The 21,134-nt window shown below is 40.0% G+C and overlaps 1 protein-coding gene across 5 annotated transcripts in view; it reads left to right on the top strand.

The window, feature by feature from the left end:
* The window catches only part of Pon3 (paraoxonase 3), a 40,030-nt gene extending 19,205 nt beyond the window's left edge, over positions 1-20,825 (top strand). For 3 of the 5 annotated variants that reach the window (XM_006505089.4, XM_011241062.3, XM_030255426.1), the window contains 5 exons: positions 83-209; positions 4,557-4,757; positions 6,251-6,332; positions 6,552-6,680; positions 15,359-15,656. In XM_006505089.4, coding sequence (XP_006505152.1) covers positions 83-209; positions 4,557-4,757; positions 6,251-6,332; positions 6,552-6,680; positions 15,359-15,517 — 698 coding nt within the window. In that variant the 3' untranslated portion in view covers positions 15,518-15,656. Of the gene's footprint in view, positions 1-82; positions 210-4,556; positions 4,758-6,250; positions 6,333-6,551; positions 6,681-15,358 lie in introns of all 5 variants that reach the window. The other 2 variants (NM_173006.2, NM_001363812.1) reach the window with 1 other exon arrangement.
* The last annotated feature ends 309 nt before the right edge of the window (positions 20,826-21,134 follow it).

Here is a 21,134-nt window from a genome sequence, read left to right as displayed (position 1 = left end):
ACGGTTTCAAGAAGCTCGCTTAAACTTCCTGGAAATTGTATCTTTCTTTGAAATGATCTCTCCCCTCCCCTCTCCCATTCAGACAACACTGCTTATCTTTATGTCGTGAATCACCCCAACATGGACTCCACTGTGGAGATATTTAAGTTTGAAGAACAACAACGCTCTCTCATCCACCTGAAAACTCTAAAACATGAACTTCTCAAGAGGTATGGAGTTAAAACCACGCGTCTTCGGTCTATTTCTTCGGGCCCTCCACTGTGCACCTTGCTTTCTTCCCTTCAGCAGGCGTTCTCCAGCTTTTGTTTCGCAAGCGGAAGATTTTTCTCTTTCTCTAAAGCTTTCTAAAGCTCCCTGTGGTGGGACTGCCCAGCGCCTCAGTAGACATTGCTGTGTTCAGGATTGAATGTCTCTATATTTTCCAACTTTCTGAAAGCTCTTTAATCCTATAAAGGTGCTCAATTAGATTCCCAGCTCCAATTCCAACCTCTTTGCCACAGCAACTCAATCCTGTGCTCTCCTTAAACACCTACTCCCCCTGCCAATCATCGTGGTAGATTGTGTTTTCTGAGTCTTACCCACTGGGTATTATAACCAACCGCCAGATGGGTTATTTCTTTATGTCCAACTCTTTAAAGAAGAAGCTGATAAAAAATTAATAAAAATAAATAAAAACAACTGGTGGGAACTTATAAAGATTACCTTAAGTGTGCTGACTCTGTGCCAAGTCAAAATAGTTTAACTTATTTTCACATAGCATTTAGTAACAAGCATAAGTAAACTGAGTCTCATAGAAGTTGTGGGCCACTTGGCCCTGTGAAGGTTCTATGCCCCAGTATAGGAGAATGCCAGGATCAGGAAGTGGGAGTGGGTGGGTTGGGAGCAGGGGGAAGGAAAAGGGGATAGTGGGTTTTTAGAAGGGAAACTAGGAAAGGGGATAACATTTGAAATATAAATAAAGAAAATACCTAATAAAAAAAGAGAAACCATAACATTACTCTTTGATGATATAAATATTGGTAGAGTGCAATATTTAAGTTGATTTAGTACTTGACACCCAAGGAAAAGAAAATTCTGCAAACATTGCATTCCGTGTCTTTAATATGGACAAGTTAAATTTTGCAAAGGATGATCTTTTTTTCCAAGATCAACTCATTTTTTCTGACTTTCTATAATAAAATGTAGTATATCTTATACTTTTCTTGGAATTACTATAAATACATTGGGCATTGCGAAGGGGCAAAATAAAAACGGAAAATGTATAAGTGAAGAAGAAGAAGAAGAAGAAGAAGAAGAAAAAAAGTTGTGGGCCAGGTAGGTGGCCCGAGTCAGCTTGTGACTAAATCACCACGTAATCCCAGGTCCATCAAAAGTGAGCTCTTAATTTGCAATGATCAGCATCATTCTTATTGAATTTAGACGATTATTATTCCTTAATCAATGTCAGGGTTTAAGCAGTAAGAGATATTTTCCCCTCTTATGAACTAAAAGCATCACTAGGTTCTTGAGGCCACAGTGGATCTGAACTTCACAGGATTGCTAGGGAATGGAAAGTAAAGAAAAGGGATTGTTATGAGTTGAATGATGTCCTAAAAACTGCAAAATAGCCGGGCGGTGGTGGCACATGCCTTTAATCCCAGCACTTGGGAGGCAGAGGCAAGCGAACTTCTGAGTTCGAGGCCAGCCTGGTCTACAAAGTGAGTTCCAGGACAGCCACGGCTACAGAGAAATCCTGTCGAAAAAAAAACAAAAACACAAAACAAAACAAAACAAAAAAAAAAACAAAAAAAAAAAAACAAAAAGAACAAAACAAAACAAAAAACCTGCAAAATATTTCCCAAGTCATCCAAACTCCACTTTTTAAAAATTTTGTATTAAAACCTGTGTTTGAATTTCTTCCACACATACCTCAGAATGTGATCTTGCTTATAAATACCCAGTTAAAGATGAAGCCTTAGTGGATTAAGATATATCCTTAATCAGTAAGAAGGCAGACAAGTGCAGAGATTGCCACACAATGATGAATACTCTCCCAAACCTGGAGCGAGAGATCTACAGGTCAGGGAGCGGGACCTGATGGTGGAAAAGCCACGAACAGATCTTTCCACCAAGACTTTAGTGGGATCATGGCTCTGCTAACTCCCTGCTTCAATATGCTTACTCTGTTGAACCATTTAGAATAACTTTTGTTTTTTAATCCCTACAGTTGATGGCAGTTTATTATAACAGACCCAGGGAACATACATGAGGAAGTTGTAGAGGTGCCCTGTCAAGTTACCCATTACTAAATGCAGTTGACACTGCTTGAAATCAGGTTACCTCGAAGAGGCAACATAAGCCTTGTTTCACAATGATCTGACCACGATAAGAAAGACAAAAGAGCCCTGATGTAGCTGTCTCTTGTGAGACTATGGAGGGGCCTAGCAAACACAGAAGTGGGTGCTCACAGTCGGCTATTGGATGGATCACAGGGCCCCCAATGAAGGAGCTAGAGAAAGTATCCAAGGAACTAAAGGGATCTGCAACCCTATAGGTGGAACAACAATATGAACTAACCAGTACCCCGGAGCTCGTGTCTCTAGCTGCATATGTATCAGAAGATGGACTAGTCAGCCATCAGTGGAAAGAGAAGCCCATTGGTCTTGCAAACTTTATCTGCCTCAGTACAGGGGAACGCCAGGGCCAAGAAGTGGGAGTGGGTGGGTGGGTGAGTGGGGGAGGGAGGGTATGGGGGACTTTTGGGATAGCATTGGAAATGAAGAAAATACCTAATTAAAAAAAAAGACAAAGGAGTTTATCTTGTGACATCATTTCTCCTTAGTCAAAGGTGCCTCAAGGAACTTCTCACTCTTGCCCTGTCAACTTGTTCATGTTTGAGTCACACCAGTGCTATCCTGTGCTTTGAGACCTGACAAATCTGCAGTGGGAGGCAAGAGGTCATAGCTGTGACCTTTTGTGAAGTGACACCTGTGGGAAACCTCCCCAGAACTGGTTGAATTTGTTCCTACTTGACAGTGGAAAGAGCCCAGTGAGACTGCAGGATCTAAGTAGGAGTTTGAGAAGGGCTCTAAGACACACATTGAGCAACAAGTACTAAGGGCAAAACAGAGCCTCATAGGAGGAAACTGTGAGGCAACTTAATGTAGGGTGCCAGGCAAGACTTGAATACAATTTATGATGTCATTCAAGGTCTTTTGGCAGAGGGGCCACTTAGGCCAAGTCACGAAAGATGGATAGGCTAGCAACAGGGCAAACTGCACAAAATTGCAAAACATTTTCTGATTCATCCAAACTTCCCTTTCTTAAAATTGTATTTGTTTAAAACAAAACAAAAAACAACAGCAAAGGCTTTCAGCTCATGAGATGGCTTAGTAGGTATAGATGCTTGCCAGCAAGCCTGACAACCTGTGGTTGATCTCTGGGACATACATGGTAGAAAGAAGAGAACAGACTTCTGCAGGCTGTCCTCGGACCTCTGCAATGCACTGTTACAGATATCCTAGAGAACTCATGAGTGTGCATATGCGCACACACGTTCATGCTCGTGCAGTGTGTACCCACAAACACACACAGACACACACACAGACACACACATAATAAATACAAATCTTTCATCTGTCTTCTTAATTTTCAAGTCACATTTTCATGCTTTCTTTTCTAAAAATGGGCATGCATTCACAACACTGGTTGTATTACAAATTCAAAGCTTTCTTAAGAGGAAGAACAGAAGAAAGAGTACCACCCATTATCTTACTTGCTTAGAGAAAACATAAATGCCAAGGTAGACTTGGTTAAGAGATAATGACAGGAAGGAATGCCAATGGCTCAAAGTTGTGCCAGTTTCTTTGATTTCCTCATTGAAGCTGCACATGGTAATTAAGGGACCTAGTGTCTCATTGTCCTCACTTAGGTTCCTAGGAGGACAGAATAGTATACTCTCAGGAAAAAATGGTTCTATGAAAATACAATAGATCACTCTTTGGTTTTCCAGCTCTTTCATTAAGGCCTGGGGAGATGGCTCAGTCAGTAAAGTTCTTATAAGCATGAGGACTCAAGTTTGATCCTCAGAACTCAAGTACAAACACATGGCTAGGCATGGTAGCACATGTTTGTAATCACAGTGATGTGGAGACAGACATAGGGAAACCCTTGGGGCTTATAGGTCAACCAGTCTAGCCTACATGGGAAGTTCCGGGCCAACAAAAAAACCCTCAAGAATCAAGGTAGATACCACTTGAGGAACTACACCTGAAGATGACCTCTGACCTGCTCTCCCCTGACACACATATGAATATGCACACTAATACACACAAAGAAAAGAAGCCACATTGGTTTTGGTCAAAATAAGTTATATGACAGTGCTTATCTTTTAAAATTAAGGCTAATTCTAGAGGGAACATGAAGATACTATATGTACCACAGAAAACTATCATTGACATCTATAAGTCCAGATTTTGTTTGTGGGTAAACACATTTATCTAGGTAGATGTTAGTAGCTTTGTCAATAATCAAGATACTCAAATACCTAATGGATTTCTCCACTTTTTTCTTTCTAGTGTGAATGACATTGTGGTTCTTGGGCCAGAGCAGTTCTATGCCACAAGAGACCATTACTTTACCAGTTATTTCTTGGTACTTCTGGAGATGATCTTGGACCCTCACTGGACTTCCGTCGTTTTCTACAGCCCAAAAGAGGTCAAAGTTGTGGCCCAAGGATTCAGTTCTGCCAACGGAATCACAGTCTCACTAGACCAGAAGTATGGTTTTTATTTTCTGTCCTTTGCCCTTGATACTTTGAAGAGCTCCTTACCTTAAGAGTTCCCTTAGGTTCAAGTAGTTAGCATGTGAATAAAGTTCTCAGGTGTGTCCACAGTTCATACTAAATTTGTGATCCTTAAAGGTCTTTGTTTTCTTGAGTTTCAAGTCCCCTCCAGTAGAAAGAGAATGACTCAAAAATATGGCCCTTGTTCCAAATTCTTACATAACTAAATATACTCCTCCCCGACACTCTTTCTGAAAGCAGGATGAGTATTCCCTATCTCTGCACTTTATGAACCCAAATGTTATTTAACCACATGAATAAGGTCAGGCTAACCAAAAGCTCTTTTTTTTTTTTAAAGATTTATTTATTTGTTTATTTATTTATTTATTTATTTATTTAATGTAAGTACACCGTAGCTGTCTTCAGACACACCAGAAGAGGGCATCAGATCTCATTACAGGTGGTTGCTGGGATTTGAACTTCAGACCTTCGGAAGAGCAGTCAGGTGCTCTTACCCACTGAGCCATCTTGCCAGCCCCTTTTGTTTGTTTGTTTGTTTGCTTTTGTTGTTGTTGTTGTTGTTTTGTTTTGTTTTTCAAGGCAGGGTTTCTCTGTATTGCCCTGGCTGTCCTGGAATGCACTCTGTAGACCAGGCTGGCCTCGAACTCAGAAATCCGCCTGCCTCTGCCTCCCAAGTGCTGGGATTAAAGGCATGCGCCACCACGCCTAGCTCCAAAAGCTCTTATTAGAGAAGGAAGCCTGCCTTTGACATGTGATGGTATAGTCGTCAGACTTACGATTATTCCATGGCTGTTTTTAAGAAATCATGAAATTTTAAGAGCAAACATTCTTGACAAATGATTAAGAAGTAAAGGTTTTCAAACCAGAAATATACTTTGAATAACAACATTTAGATTTGAGATCATGAACAGAGATGATCCTTGTAGAGCATGCCTTTGGGCTGGATGTAGTGCTGCATGTCTTTAACGCCAGTACTTAGGTTATATTTGTGATTTTGAGGCCAGTCTGTTCTACCTAGTCAGTTCCAGGACAGTCAAAGCTACAGTGGGACCATTCTCAACAAAACAAAACAAAACAAAAACAACTACAGAAAAGAAATTGCCTCGAAATATTCTTTGTGTTTTAAAAACATGAATGTGATTGAGCTTCGTTGCCACCCCATTGTTTTCCCAAGTACTAAGTTTGGGAGTGTGGACTCTATCATTGGAAGGATGCTCTTTCCTCAGTCTACTCAGCAATGACATTGAGTCTGTATGTCATCTGCAATACTAGTTGTCACTTTATGGTCACATTTCACATCAGATGCCTATAAAACCTTTCAATAGTATTAAAAATACCACTCGGTTATCTACTTTTATAATGTTATAGAGAGACATCACGGGGGTTCTTCAAGCTAGCATGAATTTTATATAAGACACAGTGTCATACTGCATTAAGACTTGCTTAAGTGTACGTGTTACTTTACAGGTTTGTCTATGTAGCTGATGTAACAGCTAAGAACATTCACATAATGAAAAAACATGATAATTGGGATTTAACTCCAGTGAAGGTAAGGATGCCCCAGCCAACCCACACAACAAGGTCCCACACATTAGTCTCATACTTGACGCAGGGATGCTTTTAAGGATGCACATCTATTTACACTTTTAGAGGGCTATCACCAAGCCCCTAGAAATGCTAGTGCCCAGTGCTGGAAGAGCTGGCCAGAGGCAGGGAGGGCAGAGAAGAACATTGAGATGGTGTCCTTACTACTTCATATTTGTTGAAGGTCATTCAGCTGGGAACCTTAGTGGATAACTTGACCGTTGATCCAGCCACGGGAGATATTTTGGCAGGCTGCCACCCTAACCCCATGAAGCTGTTGATCTATAACCCTGAGGATCCTCCAGGGTCAGAAGTAAGTATCGCTATCTCCTTGAACTAACATGGAAAGCTACATGGGTGAAAATTTCACTGAAGTGATGTTGAGGGGATTCACGTGGGTCACATTTATATTCCAGAACCAAACAAAATCTTTACGCAAAAATGTAGATATATTGGCAGTTAGAGAGATGGGGCTCCAACATTTTTAAAGTCACCCACCAGGGGCCAATATAATATCATCGCCAGACAGCAGGTTCTAACTTCTCAGGGGTTTTTGTGCTATTGAGAGTGATGAGGAAAGATGACCTTGATCATTCATATCGATATAGATTCGTCCTACTGTATTTTAGCTAGAAGGCAAGCTCTTAGAAGCTCCGTCAGGGGGTCGGAGAGGGAGAACTGTGTAGAACCATCTTCATTTGTTAAGCACAGCCGCATAGAGGGGTTAAACGACTACAGCCTCTGCCGCAAATGGACTTCTGTTCTCAAATTCTAATATATGATAGTATTAAAGACTGTCTTATTTTAAAATATATCTTCTAACGTGAAAACCATTGAATTATCTGTAACATTTAAACCAACTGCCTAAGACACTGCATTAAATATATTGTTCCGTTTAATGATAATTATAAGATTTTGGAAATTTTCATTGAATTTAGCTACAACTACAAATTCTTTCACAGATCCTTGAAAAGACTTATTACAGGCAATTACATTTTGCTAGATATTGTTTTAAGGCTTGGGCTATGTCAGAAAATAAACACACGTAGGCAAGTTAGATAAGAAAACCCTTGCCACACAAGCCTTATGACCTGTGTTTGATGCTGGGTCTCACCATGGAAGGAGAGAACCAACTGCCAAAGTTTCCCTCGGACTCCACAAGTGATATGGCATGTATGTGCCTGTACGGCATGCCCATGTGCTCACAGAAACACATATGCTTAGTAAAACTAATAAACTATGGAATGAAACTTTAAACAAGCATAAAAACCCATACAAGGCTCCCATTCTTAGGAGGCAGAAGGACAGACTCTAAATGAAAAGTATAGAAGATAAGTTGTATAGGACAACACAGCATAGTTAGATGAAGAAAGTTAAGATTGCTGTGTAGAGGTATGGCAGGTACTGGGTTAGAATAGAAGGTGTGGTCTGGAAAATGGTGTGACCTGTTTGGTGAGTTAAGAAACTGAGATTCAAATCTTAGCCTGCTTATTTACCAAGGTGGGATCATTTCTTTCTGAAGGGTGTGGCTGGTTTTTAATTCTTTTTCTTTGCAATTAACACACAAGTCATGATATCTATCTTTAAAAGAGCATCAAGAAATACTTGAGGCAATCATATTGTTGAGAATTTATGAGTGTAATTTCCCAGTCATCTCTAGAAGACATTTACCAATAAAATCCCCATAATGACAACAGCACTTGACATGCCAGCAAAGATGGGGAGAATGTCACAAAGTACCGCCTCTAGATGAAGAGCTACAGCCAATCAATGGCTGCTAAGAAAAGAAGAATTCATTTTTCCCCAGGCACAAGCCTTATTATAGATTATCCAGCCCCAAGTGGTCAGCCCTAAGCACATGGTCATCAGACCCAAACATACTCAGCCAGGGTACATGTGAGTATATAACTAATAACTAAAGAAGAAGAGATCATGGATTTGAGAGGGACTGAAGGATATGGGAAGAGTTGGGTTGCATAGAGTGAGGGTAGAAGTGTTGTAAATACAGTATTCATATATGAAATTCTTGAAAAATTAAATAACATGTAATAATAAGTTTCAGCAAAGGAAACCAACTTTTACTCTTATACAGTTACCTACAGCCTGACATATTTTATGCAGTTTCATTATTAATTTTATATCTACATTTATATAAAATAAATAAAAAGCATGTCAAATGTGAAAGTAATAGATTCCTTTTATAAACCCTTTTTTAAGATGTAAGACAACATGATTAAATGTCTTTGGATGAATATACCTCTTACTCTACATACTAAAGAAATCCTAGATCTATCTTGCAGGAGTTTAAATAAGAGCTACAATATTTATCCAATGAATAAAAATCCTGCAGCTAACATCTGTCTTTTTACAACCTAGAAGCTCTCAAGTGGATATAGAACAATCCCTTGGACTTTGAGGTTTATTTAGTCAACATATTGTCACATTATCCTTAGATTCTTTTCATAATAAAATTTAAAATATATAAGATATAATATTTATATTATTTATATATGCAGATTTATATGAAAATGTTGCCCATTTATACATTTCTATAAATATGTAATACAATAATAATGTACATATATTAATTCCAGAAGTGCACCGAGGCCTGAGACGACTGGAATCATTTCCTCAGCTAGTGAGCTACGCGTCCTTATTCAGACCCACAGTCCGCTGACTTCTAGTTAAGACAGAACTTTCCTGCCAAAGCTCAGCCACTTAGTCTGCTTTGAAAGTTAGGGCTAGTACTGCTGTGATGAAACACCAGAACGAAAATACGTTGGGGAGGATAGGGTTTATTCAGCTTACACTTCCATAATATTGCTATTCTTCATCAAAGGAAGTGAGGACAGGAACTCAGAGAGAGCAGGAACCTTCAGGCAGGAGCTCATGCAGAGGCCATAGAGAGATGCTCTTTCCTGGCTTGCTCACTATGGCTTGCTCAGTCTGCTTTCTTACAGAACCCAGGACCACGAGGCCAAGGATGGACCTCCCAAAGGATGGTCCTAAAATAACTAATTAAGAAAATACTCTATAGGGGCTGGAGAGATGGCTCAGTGGTTAAGAGCATTGACTGCCCTTCCAAAGGTCCTGAGTTCAAATTCCAGCAACCACATGGTGGCTCACAACCATCTGTAACGAGATCTGACGCCCTCTTCTGGTTTGTCTGAAGATAGCTACAATGCACTTACATATAATAAATAAATAAATCTTTTTTTAAAAAATATTTTTATTAGGTATTTTCCTCATTTACATTTCCAATGCTATCCCAAAAGTCCCCCATACCCTCCACCCCACTCCCCTACCCACCCACTCCCACTTTTTGGCCCTGGCGTTCCCCTGTACTGGGGCATATAAAGTTTGCAAGTCCAATGGGCTTTTCTTTCCAGTAATGGCCGACTAGGCCATCTTTTGATACATATGCAGCTAGAGTCAAGAGCTCCAGGATACTGGTTAGTTCATAATGTTGTTGCATTTGCAGGGATGCAGATCCCTTTAGCTCCTTGGGAACTTTCTCTAGCTCCTCCATTGGGGGCCCTGTGATCCATCCAATAGCTGACTGAACATCCACTTCTGTGTTTGCTAGGCCCCAGCATAGTCTCACAAGAGTCAGCTATATCTGGGTCCTTTCAGCAAAATCTTGCTAGTGTATGCAATGGTGTCAGCGTTTGGAAGCTGATTATGGGATGGATCCCCGGATATGGCAATCACTAGATGGTCCATCCTTTCGTCACATCTCCAAACTTTGTCTCTGTAACTCCTTCCATGGATGTTTTGTTCCCAATTCTAAGAAGGGGCAAAGTGTCCACACTTTGGTCTTTGTTCTTCTTGAGTTTCATGCGTTTAGCAAATTGTATCTTATATCTTGGGTATCCTAAGTTTCTTGGCTAATATCCACTTATCATTGAGTACATATCATTTGAGTTCCTTTGTGATTGTGTTACCTCACTAAGGATGATGCCCTTCAGGTCCATCCATTTGCCTAGGAATTTCATAAATTCGTTCTTTTTAATAGCTGAGTAGTAGTCCATTGTGTAAATGTACCATATTTTCTGTATCCATTCCTCTGTTGAGGGGCATCTGGGTTCTTTCCAGCTTCTGGCTATTATAAATAAGGCTGCTATGTACATAGTGGTGCATGTGTCCTTATTACCGGTTGGGACATCTTCTGGATATATGCCCAGGAGAGGTATTGTGGGATCCTCCGGTAGGACTATGTCCAATTTTCTGAGGAATTGCCAGGCTGATTTCCGGAGTGGTTTTACAAGCTTGCAATCCTACCAACAATGGAGGAGTGTTCCTCTTTCTCCACATCCTCGCCAGCATCTGCTGTCACCTGAATTTTTGATCTTAGCCATTCTGACTGGTGTGAGGTGGAATCTCAGGGTTGTTTTGATTTGCATTTCCCTGATGATTAAGGATGTTGAACATTTTTTCAGGTGCTTCTCTGCCATTCGGTATTCCTCAGGTGAGAATTCTTTGTTCAGTCCTGAGCCCCATTTTTTAAATGGGGTTATTTGATTTTCTGGAGTCCACCTTCTTGAGTTCTTTATATATATTGGATATTACTCCTCTATCTGATTTAGGATAGGTAAAGATCCTTTCCAATCTGTTGGTCGTCTTTTTGTCTTATTGATGGTGTCTTTTGCCTTGCCGAAGCTTTGCAGTTTCATGAGGTCCCATTTATCAATTCTCGATCTTACAGCACAAGCCATTTCTGTTCTATTCAGGAATTTTTTCCCCTGTGCCCATATCTTCACTGTTTTTCCCCACTTTCTCCTCTATAAGTTTCAGTGTCTCTGGTTTTATGTGGAGTTCCTTAATCCACTTAGATTTGACCTTAGTACAAGGAGATAGGAATGGATTAATTCACATTCTTCTACATGATAACCGCCAGTTGTGCCAGCACCATTTGTTGAAAATGCTGTCTTTTTTCCACTGGATGGCTTTTGCTCCCTTGTCAAAGATCAAGTGACCATAGGTGTGTGGGTTCATCTCTGGGTCTTCAATTCTGTTCCATTGGTCTACTTGTCTGTCGCTATACCAGTACCATGCAGTTTTTATCACAATTACTCTGTAGTACAGCTTTAGGTCAGGCATGGTGATTCCACCAGAGGTTCTTTTATCCATGATAAGAGTTTTTGCTATCCTCGGTTTTTTGTTATTCCAGATGAATCTGCCGATTGTCCTTTCTAATTCGTTGAAGAATTGAGTTGGAATTTTGATGGGGATTGCATTGAATCTGTAGATTGCTTTTGGCAAGATAGCCATTTTGACTATATTGATCCTGCCAATCCATGAGCATGGGAGATCTTTCCATCTTCTGAGATCTTCTTTAATTTCTTTCTTCAGAGACTTGAAGTTCTTATCATACAGATCTTTCACTTCCTTAGTTGGAGTCATGCCAAGGAACTTTATATTATTTGTGACTATTGTGAAGGGTGTTGTTTCCCTAATTTCTTTCTCAGCCTGTTTATCCTTTGTGTACAGGAAGGTCATTGACTTGTTTGAGTTAATTTTATATCCAGATACTTCACTGAAGCTGTTTATCAGGCTTAGGAGTTCTCTGGTGGAAATTTTAGGGTCACTTATATATACTATCATACCATCTGCAAAAAGTGATATTTTGACTTCTTCCTTTCCAATTTGTATCCCCTTGATCTCCTTTTGTTGTCGAATTGCTCTGGCTAGGACTTCAAGTACAATGTTGAATAAGTAGGGAGAGAGTGACAGCCTTGTCTAGTCCCTGATTTTAGTGGGATTGCTTCCAGCTTCTCTCCATTTACTTTGATGTTGGCTACTGGTTTGCTGTAGATTGCTTTTATCATGGTTAGGTATGGGCCTTGAATTCCTGATCTTTCCAAGACTTTTATCATGAATGGGTATTGGATTTTGTCAAATGCTTTCTTCGCATCTAAGGAGATGATCATGTGGTTTTTGTCTTTGAGTTTGTTTATATACTGGATTATGTTGATGGATTTCCGTATATTGAACCATCCCTGCATCCCTGGGATGAAACCTACTTGGTCAGGATGGATGATTGTTTTGATGTGTTCTTGGATTCGGTTAGCAAGAACTTTATTGAGGATTTTTGCATCGATATTCATAAGGGAAATTGGTCTGAAGTTCTCTATCTTTGTTGGGTCTTTTTGTGGCTTAGGTATCAGAGTTATTGTGGCTTCATAGAATGAGTTGGGTAGAGTACCTTCTGCTTCTATTTTGTGGAATAGTTTGTGAAGAACTGGGATTAGATCTTCTTTGAAGGTCTGATAGAACTCTGCACTAAACCCATCTGGTCCTGGGATTTTTTTGGTTGGGAGACTATTAATGACTGCTTCTATTTCTTTAGGGGATATAGGACTGTTTAGATCATTAACCTGATCTTGATTTAACTTTGGCACCTGGTATCTGTCTAGAAACTTGTCCATTTCATCCAGGTTCTCCAGTTTTGTTGAGTATAGCCTTTTGTAGAAGGATCTGATGGTGTTTTGGATTTCTTCAGGATCTGTTGTTATGTCTCCCTTTTCATTTCTGATTTTGTTAATTAGGATGCTTTCCCTGTGCCCTCTAGTGAGTCTGGCTAAGGGTTTATCTATCTTGTTGATTTTCTCAAAGAACCACCTCCTCGTTTAGTTGATTCTTTGAATAGTTCTTCTTGTTTCCACTTGGTTGATTTCGCCCCTGAGTTTGATTATTTCCTGCCATCTACTCCTCTTGGGTGAATTTGCTTCCTTTTGTTCTAGAGCTTTTAGGTGTGTTGTCAAGCTAATGTGTGCTCTTTCTAGTTTCTTTTTCGAGGCACTCAGAGCTATGAGTTTTCCTCTTAGAAATGCTTTCATTGTGTCCCATAAGTTTGGATATGTTCAAAGATGATCTATCTACATCAGGTCTTGTGTACTTGTGCAATCCTAGCTCATGGTCAAAAGTTACATGTTTTAAAATTTTTGGATATTTGTCAAAGTGTTCTCCAAATTATTGCCAAATACATTTACTAGTGGCTTTGCCCAGGCTGGTTGTGACCTTTAGTACTAGACATCGGAGAAGACTTTAATCTTGGTCTCTTTTTTCCTACCAAAATGTCCAATTAAAAGCTTTTTTTGACTTGTTTTTTTAAAAAAAAAAAAAAAAAAGTTTGGGTATGATGTGGCTTCATTTTCATTAAACTCCAAAAAGTCCTTAATTTCTTTCTTTATTCCTTCCTTGACCAAGGTATCATTGAGAAGTGTGTTGTTTAGTTTCCATGTGAATGTTGGCTTTCTATTTATTTCTATTTATTTTGTTATTGAAGATCAGCCTTAGTCCATGGTGATCTGATAGGATGCATGGGACAATTTCAATATTTTTGTATCTGTTGAGGCCTGCTTTGTGACCAATTATATGGTCAATTTTGGAGAAGGTACCATGAGATCCTGAGAAGAAGGTATATCCTTTTGTTTTAGGATAAAATGTTCTGTAGATATCTGATAAATCCATTTGTTTCATCACTTCTGTTAGTTTCACTGTGTCCCTGTTTAGTTTCTGTTTCCAGGATCTGTCAATTTTTTTTTTTAAGATTTATTTATTTATTATATGTAAGTACACTGTAGCTGTCTTCCGACACTCCAGAAGAGAGAGTCAGACCTCATTACGGGTGGTTGTGAGCCACCATGTGGTTGCTGGGATTTGAACTCTGAACCTTCGGAAGAGCAGTCGGGTGCTCTTACCCACTGAGCCATCTCACCAGCCCGGATCTGTCAATTTTAAGGGGGGAAAAAAAGAGGCCTGGAGAGATGGCTCAGTGGGTGGGAGCACTGACTGTTCTTCTAAAGTTCCTAAGTTCAAATCCCAGTGACCTCATGGTGGCTCACAACCATCCGTAGTGAGATCTGATGCCCTCTTCTGGGGTGTCTGAAGACAGCTACAGTGTACTTACATATAATAAATAAATAAATTTTTTTTTAATGCCCTATAGCCAAATTTTATAGTGACTACTTGTTGTTGTTTTTTGGAATCGAGGTTCCTTCATTTCCGATAACTCTAACTTGTGTTAATAGTTGACATAAAACCAGCCAGCACAAAATGAATGCAAATATCACTGTGAAGTAGTTAACAACTTGTTAAAGATCATGTTCTCTACTTTTCAAGGTTTAACAAGTTTATTTCAGATAAGAGTGACTTAACCACAGTGACTGACCCCTCTCCACTCAGTAAAGTCTTGTGCTTCTGCTTGAGACCCAAGCTTCAACGTTGTCTTATAGCAAACTGGAAGCAGAATTGCTGGAGCTAAAAAGGAAAACAAAAAGTAAAGGGGAAAAAATCCAAAGCTTCATTCTGATGCAAGAGATGAATAAAGATGACGGGCGCTTCAGTGATTGGCTGTTTTCCTTTGCTCCCTCTCTTTGTCATCCCCACCCCCACCCCCACCCTGTGAACTTCATCCAGATTGCTTGGAAATCTGAACCCTTATGTGTTTACTGGTTAGCAAAGCTGGGTGTGCTAATCCTAGCGATCAATAGCAGACCTAGGCAGCAGTGCCTCCAAACTCCTGCATTTCCTTTCTGTTTCTCAGCTGCCTCTCAGATACAGAGTCCTTAAGCAGTGAAGGTGGCCACCTTCTTGACCATCAGGTTAGGCTAACTGACTGACTGTCTTTTAGTCTTCTTGTCCTGAGATTCTCTCTCCATGCTATAGGCTCAGTCAATGGCACATTCACAGACGGTAACCACTGGCAACTCAGGAGATAGAGAAGTGTTTATGGAACCCAAGTTTCTTCTCTAGGGATACCTGCATTATCAAACCGCTGAAGGTCTCTATAGAGGAATTTGACTAATGTTAACAGCTAGTCCATTTTCGTGTATGATTGCTGTTAGGACATCAGTACCTTTCAGATGTACTTCAGCTTTAGCTTTGGGGTTTCCAAAAGTATACGTTATCCCAGAATCGGTGGAAAGGGAAATAGCTCTGTATAGCTTTTCCTGGACAGTGCAGTAATGAGTGCTCTTCTCTTGACAGGTACTACGCATCCAGGACTCTTTGTCAGATAAGCCCAGGGTGAGCACACTGTATGCGAACAACGGCTCTGTGCTTCAGGGCAGCACCGTGGCTTCTGTGTATCATAAGAGAATGCTCATAGGTACTATATTTCACAAAGCTCTGTACTGTGACCTCTAGATCTTTCTAAAACGTCTTTATATTTGGCAAAAGTAAAATTGTAATTTGTATGCTAAGGGGAACTGTAATTATTTACAATTATCAGTGATTGTATGTATGGTTTTTCTTATGGAGAAAAGTAAAGGAGTATAGAAACGTATATCCATGAAATCAAGAATCAAGTTAGTGAGTGGCAACCAGATACCCATGTGTCCTTTACTGTATGTGCCCAACACCCTGTATACTCTGTGATGCGTAGGCTGTATCGGCTTACATTTCCCATTCACTTGAATTTGTGCTCCTTGTTAAGTGTTCACTAAAACCACCTCCGACCGCTGTGATAGTCTGAGGCTTCTGCAGTCCACAGAGTGAAGAAGCGAATGGCTAACTATTACGATTCCCATTCTCTGTCTGTCTCGTATATGGTACCATCTTCCAGTCACAGATCCTGACTCTCATCTTTAAACTCTAAAGCCTTTCTTGAACACAGATTTGCCATACAGGGAGCAAGATTCTGGAAATCTGAAAAACCGCATCAGCTAGCTTGGTGCATGCTATGCTCGTGTACTTCTTTGAATAAGGCTTTTTATACCAATATTTCCATTATGTCACCAATCTTGGCTCTGAGTGTATGAGAAGGCCCCGGGACAGTTACCTTCAGCCATGTTCATCTTCTCTACTAGTTAATAAACACTTAGTAAGCAGCCTCCAGCTGATGGGAACCAATAAATCCAAAATGAAAAAAAATATATGCCCAAATGGCATGTACTAATGGACAAATCTAAATTTAATTTGATGAGAATAAATAAAGAATTCCTTTCTTGGTTAAAACAACAAACAAACAAACAAAAACCAATGATTTGTAGTTCATAACCACCTCCCTTCCCGTAGGGAACATTAAGACCAAGTTTTCTGCACAAAGATTTATTTGCCCCAGAGGGACAGATAAGGAACAAACACAGGAGATAGAGGAAGAGGGAGAAGGAACAGCAACAATGGAGAGGGGGCAGAGACAAGGGAGAAAGGGAAGAGGTATTTATCCCATAGTGGGGGTGGTGGGGGCGGTGGGGGCAGTGGGGGCGGGGTGGGGAGAGGACTGTCTCTGAATAGGGAGGATACAGGCATGGAGCACAGGCAAATGGTGATTATAAAGGTAAAATGGAAACCCTCCATATTAGGATGAGGTGTTTATTTATTAATTTTTATTTATTATTGGGGGGAGTAATACAGGGTTTCTCTGTGTAACAGTCCTGGCTGTCCTTTGAATTCTTCTTACAGACCAGGCTATCCTCAAACTCACAGGAATCCGACTGCCTCTGCCTCCTGAGTGCAGTGCTGGGATTAAAGGTGTATGCTACCACACAAGGTGATTAATTTTAGTTGGGCATGTTAATTTGGTGAGTCAAAGAGGACATCTGATTGCTAGACTTCAATACTTTCATAGGTGAACCTTGGTAGTCAGCTTTGGGAGGAGAAGTGGCCAAATAAGGGAATAGATCTTGGGGACTGGCTTTAGGAATGTGATCTAAGAATTTTTAGCAAGGCAGAGGGAATAGGAGAGAAGGGAGAGGCCTGCTAGAGCTACATTTGCCACACTAGAGCTTCGAGAGTCCTGTCATCCCCTCCCACAAGGTGTATTTGGTAATGGGGAATTAAGGAGACCTGTTTATATTCTAAAGAACACTGCTTAGTTAAAAGTTTTGTAAATAGTTTTATGCCAGGACAAAATAATACTCTTTACTTTTAACCTGTGCAATCATTTTTTATTCAGACATTAAGATTTTATAACTTTCATTACTTCAAGGAAGGAATAGCCCAGCTGAATGTTAGAGGGAGATGTCACCTTTTAAGTTCCAAAACACAGCCGTATGTTGCCGAGAGCTTAGCTGTTCGACTCTTTGCCTTGTAAGCATGAGGAACAAACTTTGATCCCCAACACCCACATAAAAGAGCTAGGTGTGTGGTTTGTGTTTGTAGTGCCAGCACCGGGCAAGGAGATTCCTGGTACTTTCTGGCTAAAAGCCTAGCATATTTAGTATACTTTAGGCCAGTGAGAAGCTGCCTCAAACAACAACAACAACAACACCACATTGTAGTTGATGCCCTACAGAGCAACCCCAGAAGCTGTCTTCTGGCCTTCACGTACATATGCATGCAAGCATGCACAACTCCATGCATGCACAAAATGTAGTTATTGAGAAGACTCCAAATAAAACTAATGATTAAAAGCCATGCACACTTGTAACTCGGTCCATTTTGAAAAATATGATAATTTCTTTTTTATCCTATGCATCATAACTACTGGATTACTTAACATTTGACTATTAAGGCTTTAACTGAATAAAAGAAGCATAAGCTAAATCCAAGGGGAGTGGGATAGTGAACCATATCCTAGAAAATCCAAGAGTTCAAAGAGCTGAATTCCCAGCTTAGGTTAAAGTCAGTGTGAAGTGGCCCCACATTCCACTCCCAGAAGCCTGAACAGACAGTTGCTTTGGCATTGAGAAAAACAGAAGGAAGAGATCAGATGTAGGTGAGAGATGATAATCATATGTCTGCCGTCACTCAGTTTCCCATTGAATGGTCAAAGCCATTCTGAAGCCCCAAGAAGTTGAGAGTAGATTGGTAGTTACCAGAGACCAAGAGAGTAGGGGTTTTCTGGGAATGGAGGAGGGGTACTGAGGGCTTAATCATTGAGTTCTAAGTTACAGTTAAATAGAGTGAAGGAGATGAAGAGAGTTATTACCCAAGGCAACTGCTATAGATGACAGAAATGCTCTCATTATTTCAAAAATCTTGGAGAAAGAATCATGAATATTTTCACCACCTAGAATGACCAATGTTTGAGGAGATATTTTCAGTCTGACTTAAATATTACACAAAGTATAACGCTTCAAAATATCACAGCAATAGAAGATATCAAGTTATGAGCTTACTTATGCCATGTTAGTAAACTAACAAACACCTCCTTAGCAGAACCAAATGCAGGCCCTCTTATGACTTTATACTATGCACTACAAAAACGCTTGGATCTCAACATCCATCTTTGAATCTACTGAGGGCAAATAATTTGTTGCCTGTTGAGGTTATGCAGGCTGTAAGAAAATATCAGGTCAAAGCATACTCATATAAGGCAATGGATGACTGGGTGAGTCACGTGGAGCATAATCTAGACTTGTTTTTAAGAAACATATGCTCCGCCCAGGGAGTGGCACTATTAGAAGGTATGGCCCTGTTGGAGTAGGTGTGTCACTGTGGGTGTGTGCTTTAAGACTCTCATCCTAGCTTCCTGGAAGGAGTATTCTGCTATCAGCCATCAGATGAAGATGTAGAACTCTCAGCTCCTCTTACACCATGCCGGCCTGGATGCTGCCATGTTCATGACTTGATGATAATGGACTGAACCTCTGAAGCTGTAAGCCAGCCCCAATTAAATGTTGTCTTTATAAGATTTGCCTTGGTCATGGTGTCTGTTCAGAGCAGTAAAACCCTAAGACACATATGGTTGTATCAGGTAGTAAGACTGGAAAAAGGAGAACAAAAACAAAAACAAACAAACAGGAAAGGAAGTGGGTGAGGGACAAAGAGAGGAAGAGAAAGAAATGGATAAACTCAACCAGAGATGATACAGAGCTGGAGAGAGTGAAATGAGAGGTAGCCCATGGGAGAGTATATGCAAGAAAATGATATACTTAACAGAAAACGTAGACATGCACATCTGAGAGAGAGAGACATGGTGGCTAAAGTAAGGGATTTAGCTTGTGACAAATTGAAATCCGAGAAGAAAGGAATATAGAATTTGTAATAAATAAATAAATAAATAAATAAATAAATAAATAAATAAATAAATAAGTGATCACATTGCAAATTAGAAATACATATCATATCTTGGTAAAATTGCAGAATATCAAATCCAAAGTCTTTAGAAAGAGTCAGAAGCGAAAAGCCTGGCATCATCAAAAAGAAAACATTACCATGGTCAAAAGGGAAACCCCAGAAGGTGCCACACACTCCGGTTGAGTCAGCTTGACAGGCCAAGAGGCCTGGAAGCACTTAAGAGGCAGAGAGTTTCACGGAAACTCAACTTCTGGAGTTTGGCGTTCTCATTCAACCACATACTCATACACTATTCCCGAGTTAGTCTGGTGTATGGATCCACGTGCTCTCTTTTAGTATTATCTTATTATAAGTGCCTTTTAAGATTGAATTCTGACATAGCTAAGCCTTTGCCAGTGTTCTAATGTCCTAGAAAGTCCTTGAGCTGACCATGGGCTTGGAATTCAGTAAGAATGTTGCCTATTCAGTGACATTCAGAATTGCCTCTGATATTACACTATCACTTTGAATAAAAACTAAGTGACTGCCCTACACAGGAATTTACCATCATCTAGGAAGAAGGAAGTTTGAGACCTAAGGAGGAACCAGAGTAGATACTTAGAACTATAGATGGCTGAGTTACACCCATACACACATATTTACAATGGCCTAGGGGGAAGGTAGACTATACAATAGACTAAAATAGGAACTATGGCAAGGGCATGAAGCCCTTGACCCTGGCTTCTAAGATTAAGTGGACCTTAGGTGGAGCTCTTTTTGATCCCAGTTGTTAACAATGAATTCTATCCCAGGTGGTTCCTGTCAGACCTTCTGTGTTTGCATTCCTCTGTTTTGTGTAAGAATCCAGTAACCTCTTTGTACCTTGTTGGTGTGTCACCCAACTTCCCTATTTTCTTCTGTATAAAAAGTTTGATGCTTGATTTGACAAATTACATTCAGATTCTACACAACCTCTCCTGTGTTGGTCTGTCTGTCATTCCCTCTGACGCTTTGCCCACCTGCCCCATAGACCCGTTCTACACAGACAATGGGATCCAGAGGGTCTGCGGCAAGAAGGTCCAATAACTTCAGAGTCTTCTGAAGTGTATGCTAAGTGTGTGTGGCGGTACCTTCAGAGTCCAGAGGAAGGTATCAGATCCTGTGCAGCTGGAGGTACAAGTAGCCATGTACAGCTCAGCACAGGAGCTGGGAATGGAACTTGGCTCCTCTACAAAAGCAGTGTACATTCTTCACCATGGAAACATTCTGACAAGCTTCCTGGAGAGCCTTAAAAAATGGTCACCCTGTTTCTAATGAAAACTTTGAATAAACGATGACTTATATAGGGAGATATAAGAATGAAAACACAAATAAATTGTCATAATAGAGCACTGGTTTTAATTATATTCATTAGGTATTAGTATATATAGAAATTTTAGAAATATATAAGTAGGATACAAATAAAAGCAAACTGTATCGAGTAGAGTTAATATAATAAAAACTTGTACCAATCTTTTGAGGGCTCACTTTTTTTCTAACTAATGAAGATCATATTCAAGTATTGATTCCATACTGGGCAGGCAATGAAGACAATAATGTATGCTGACTGGTTACAAATCAAATAAATTTTGCCTCAATTTTCTAAATATTCTATAAAATTATCTTATTTGGAAGTTATTAGAAATTTATTTTGAAAGTAAACAGCATTTCTAAATAACCTAATGGGCCAAAAAATTTTACAACAGAAGATGGATGGAAATGATTCTAGAATGGGATTTGAACTCGACCTGGTGACATATCACTGCAGTCCTTACATGGAGGG

This window comes from Mus musculus, chromosome 6 (assembly GCF_000001635.26).
Source record: "Mus musculus strain C57BL/6J chromosome 6, GRCm38.p6 C57BL/6J".
NCBI lineage: Eukaryota > Metazoa > Chordata > Mammalia > Rodentia > Muridae > Mus > Mus musculus.
The sequence above is the reverse complement of the archived record's forward strand: the minus strand, read 5'-3'. Positions and strand labels throughout refer to the sequence as shown.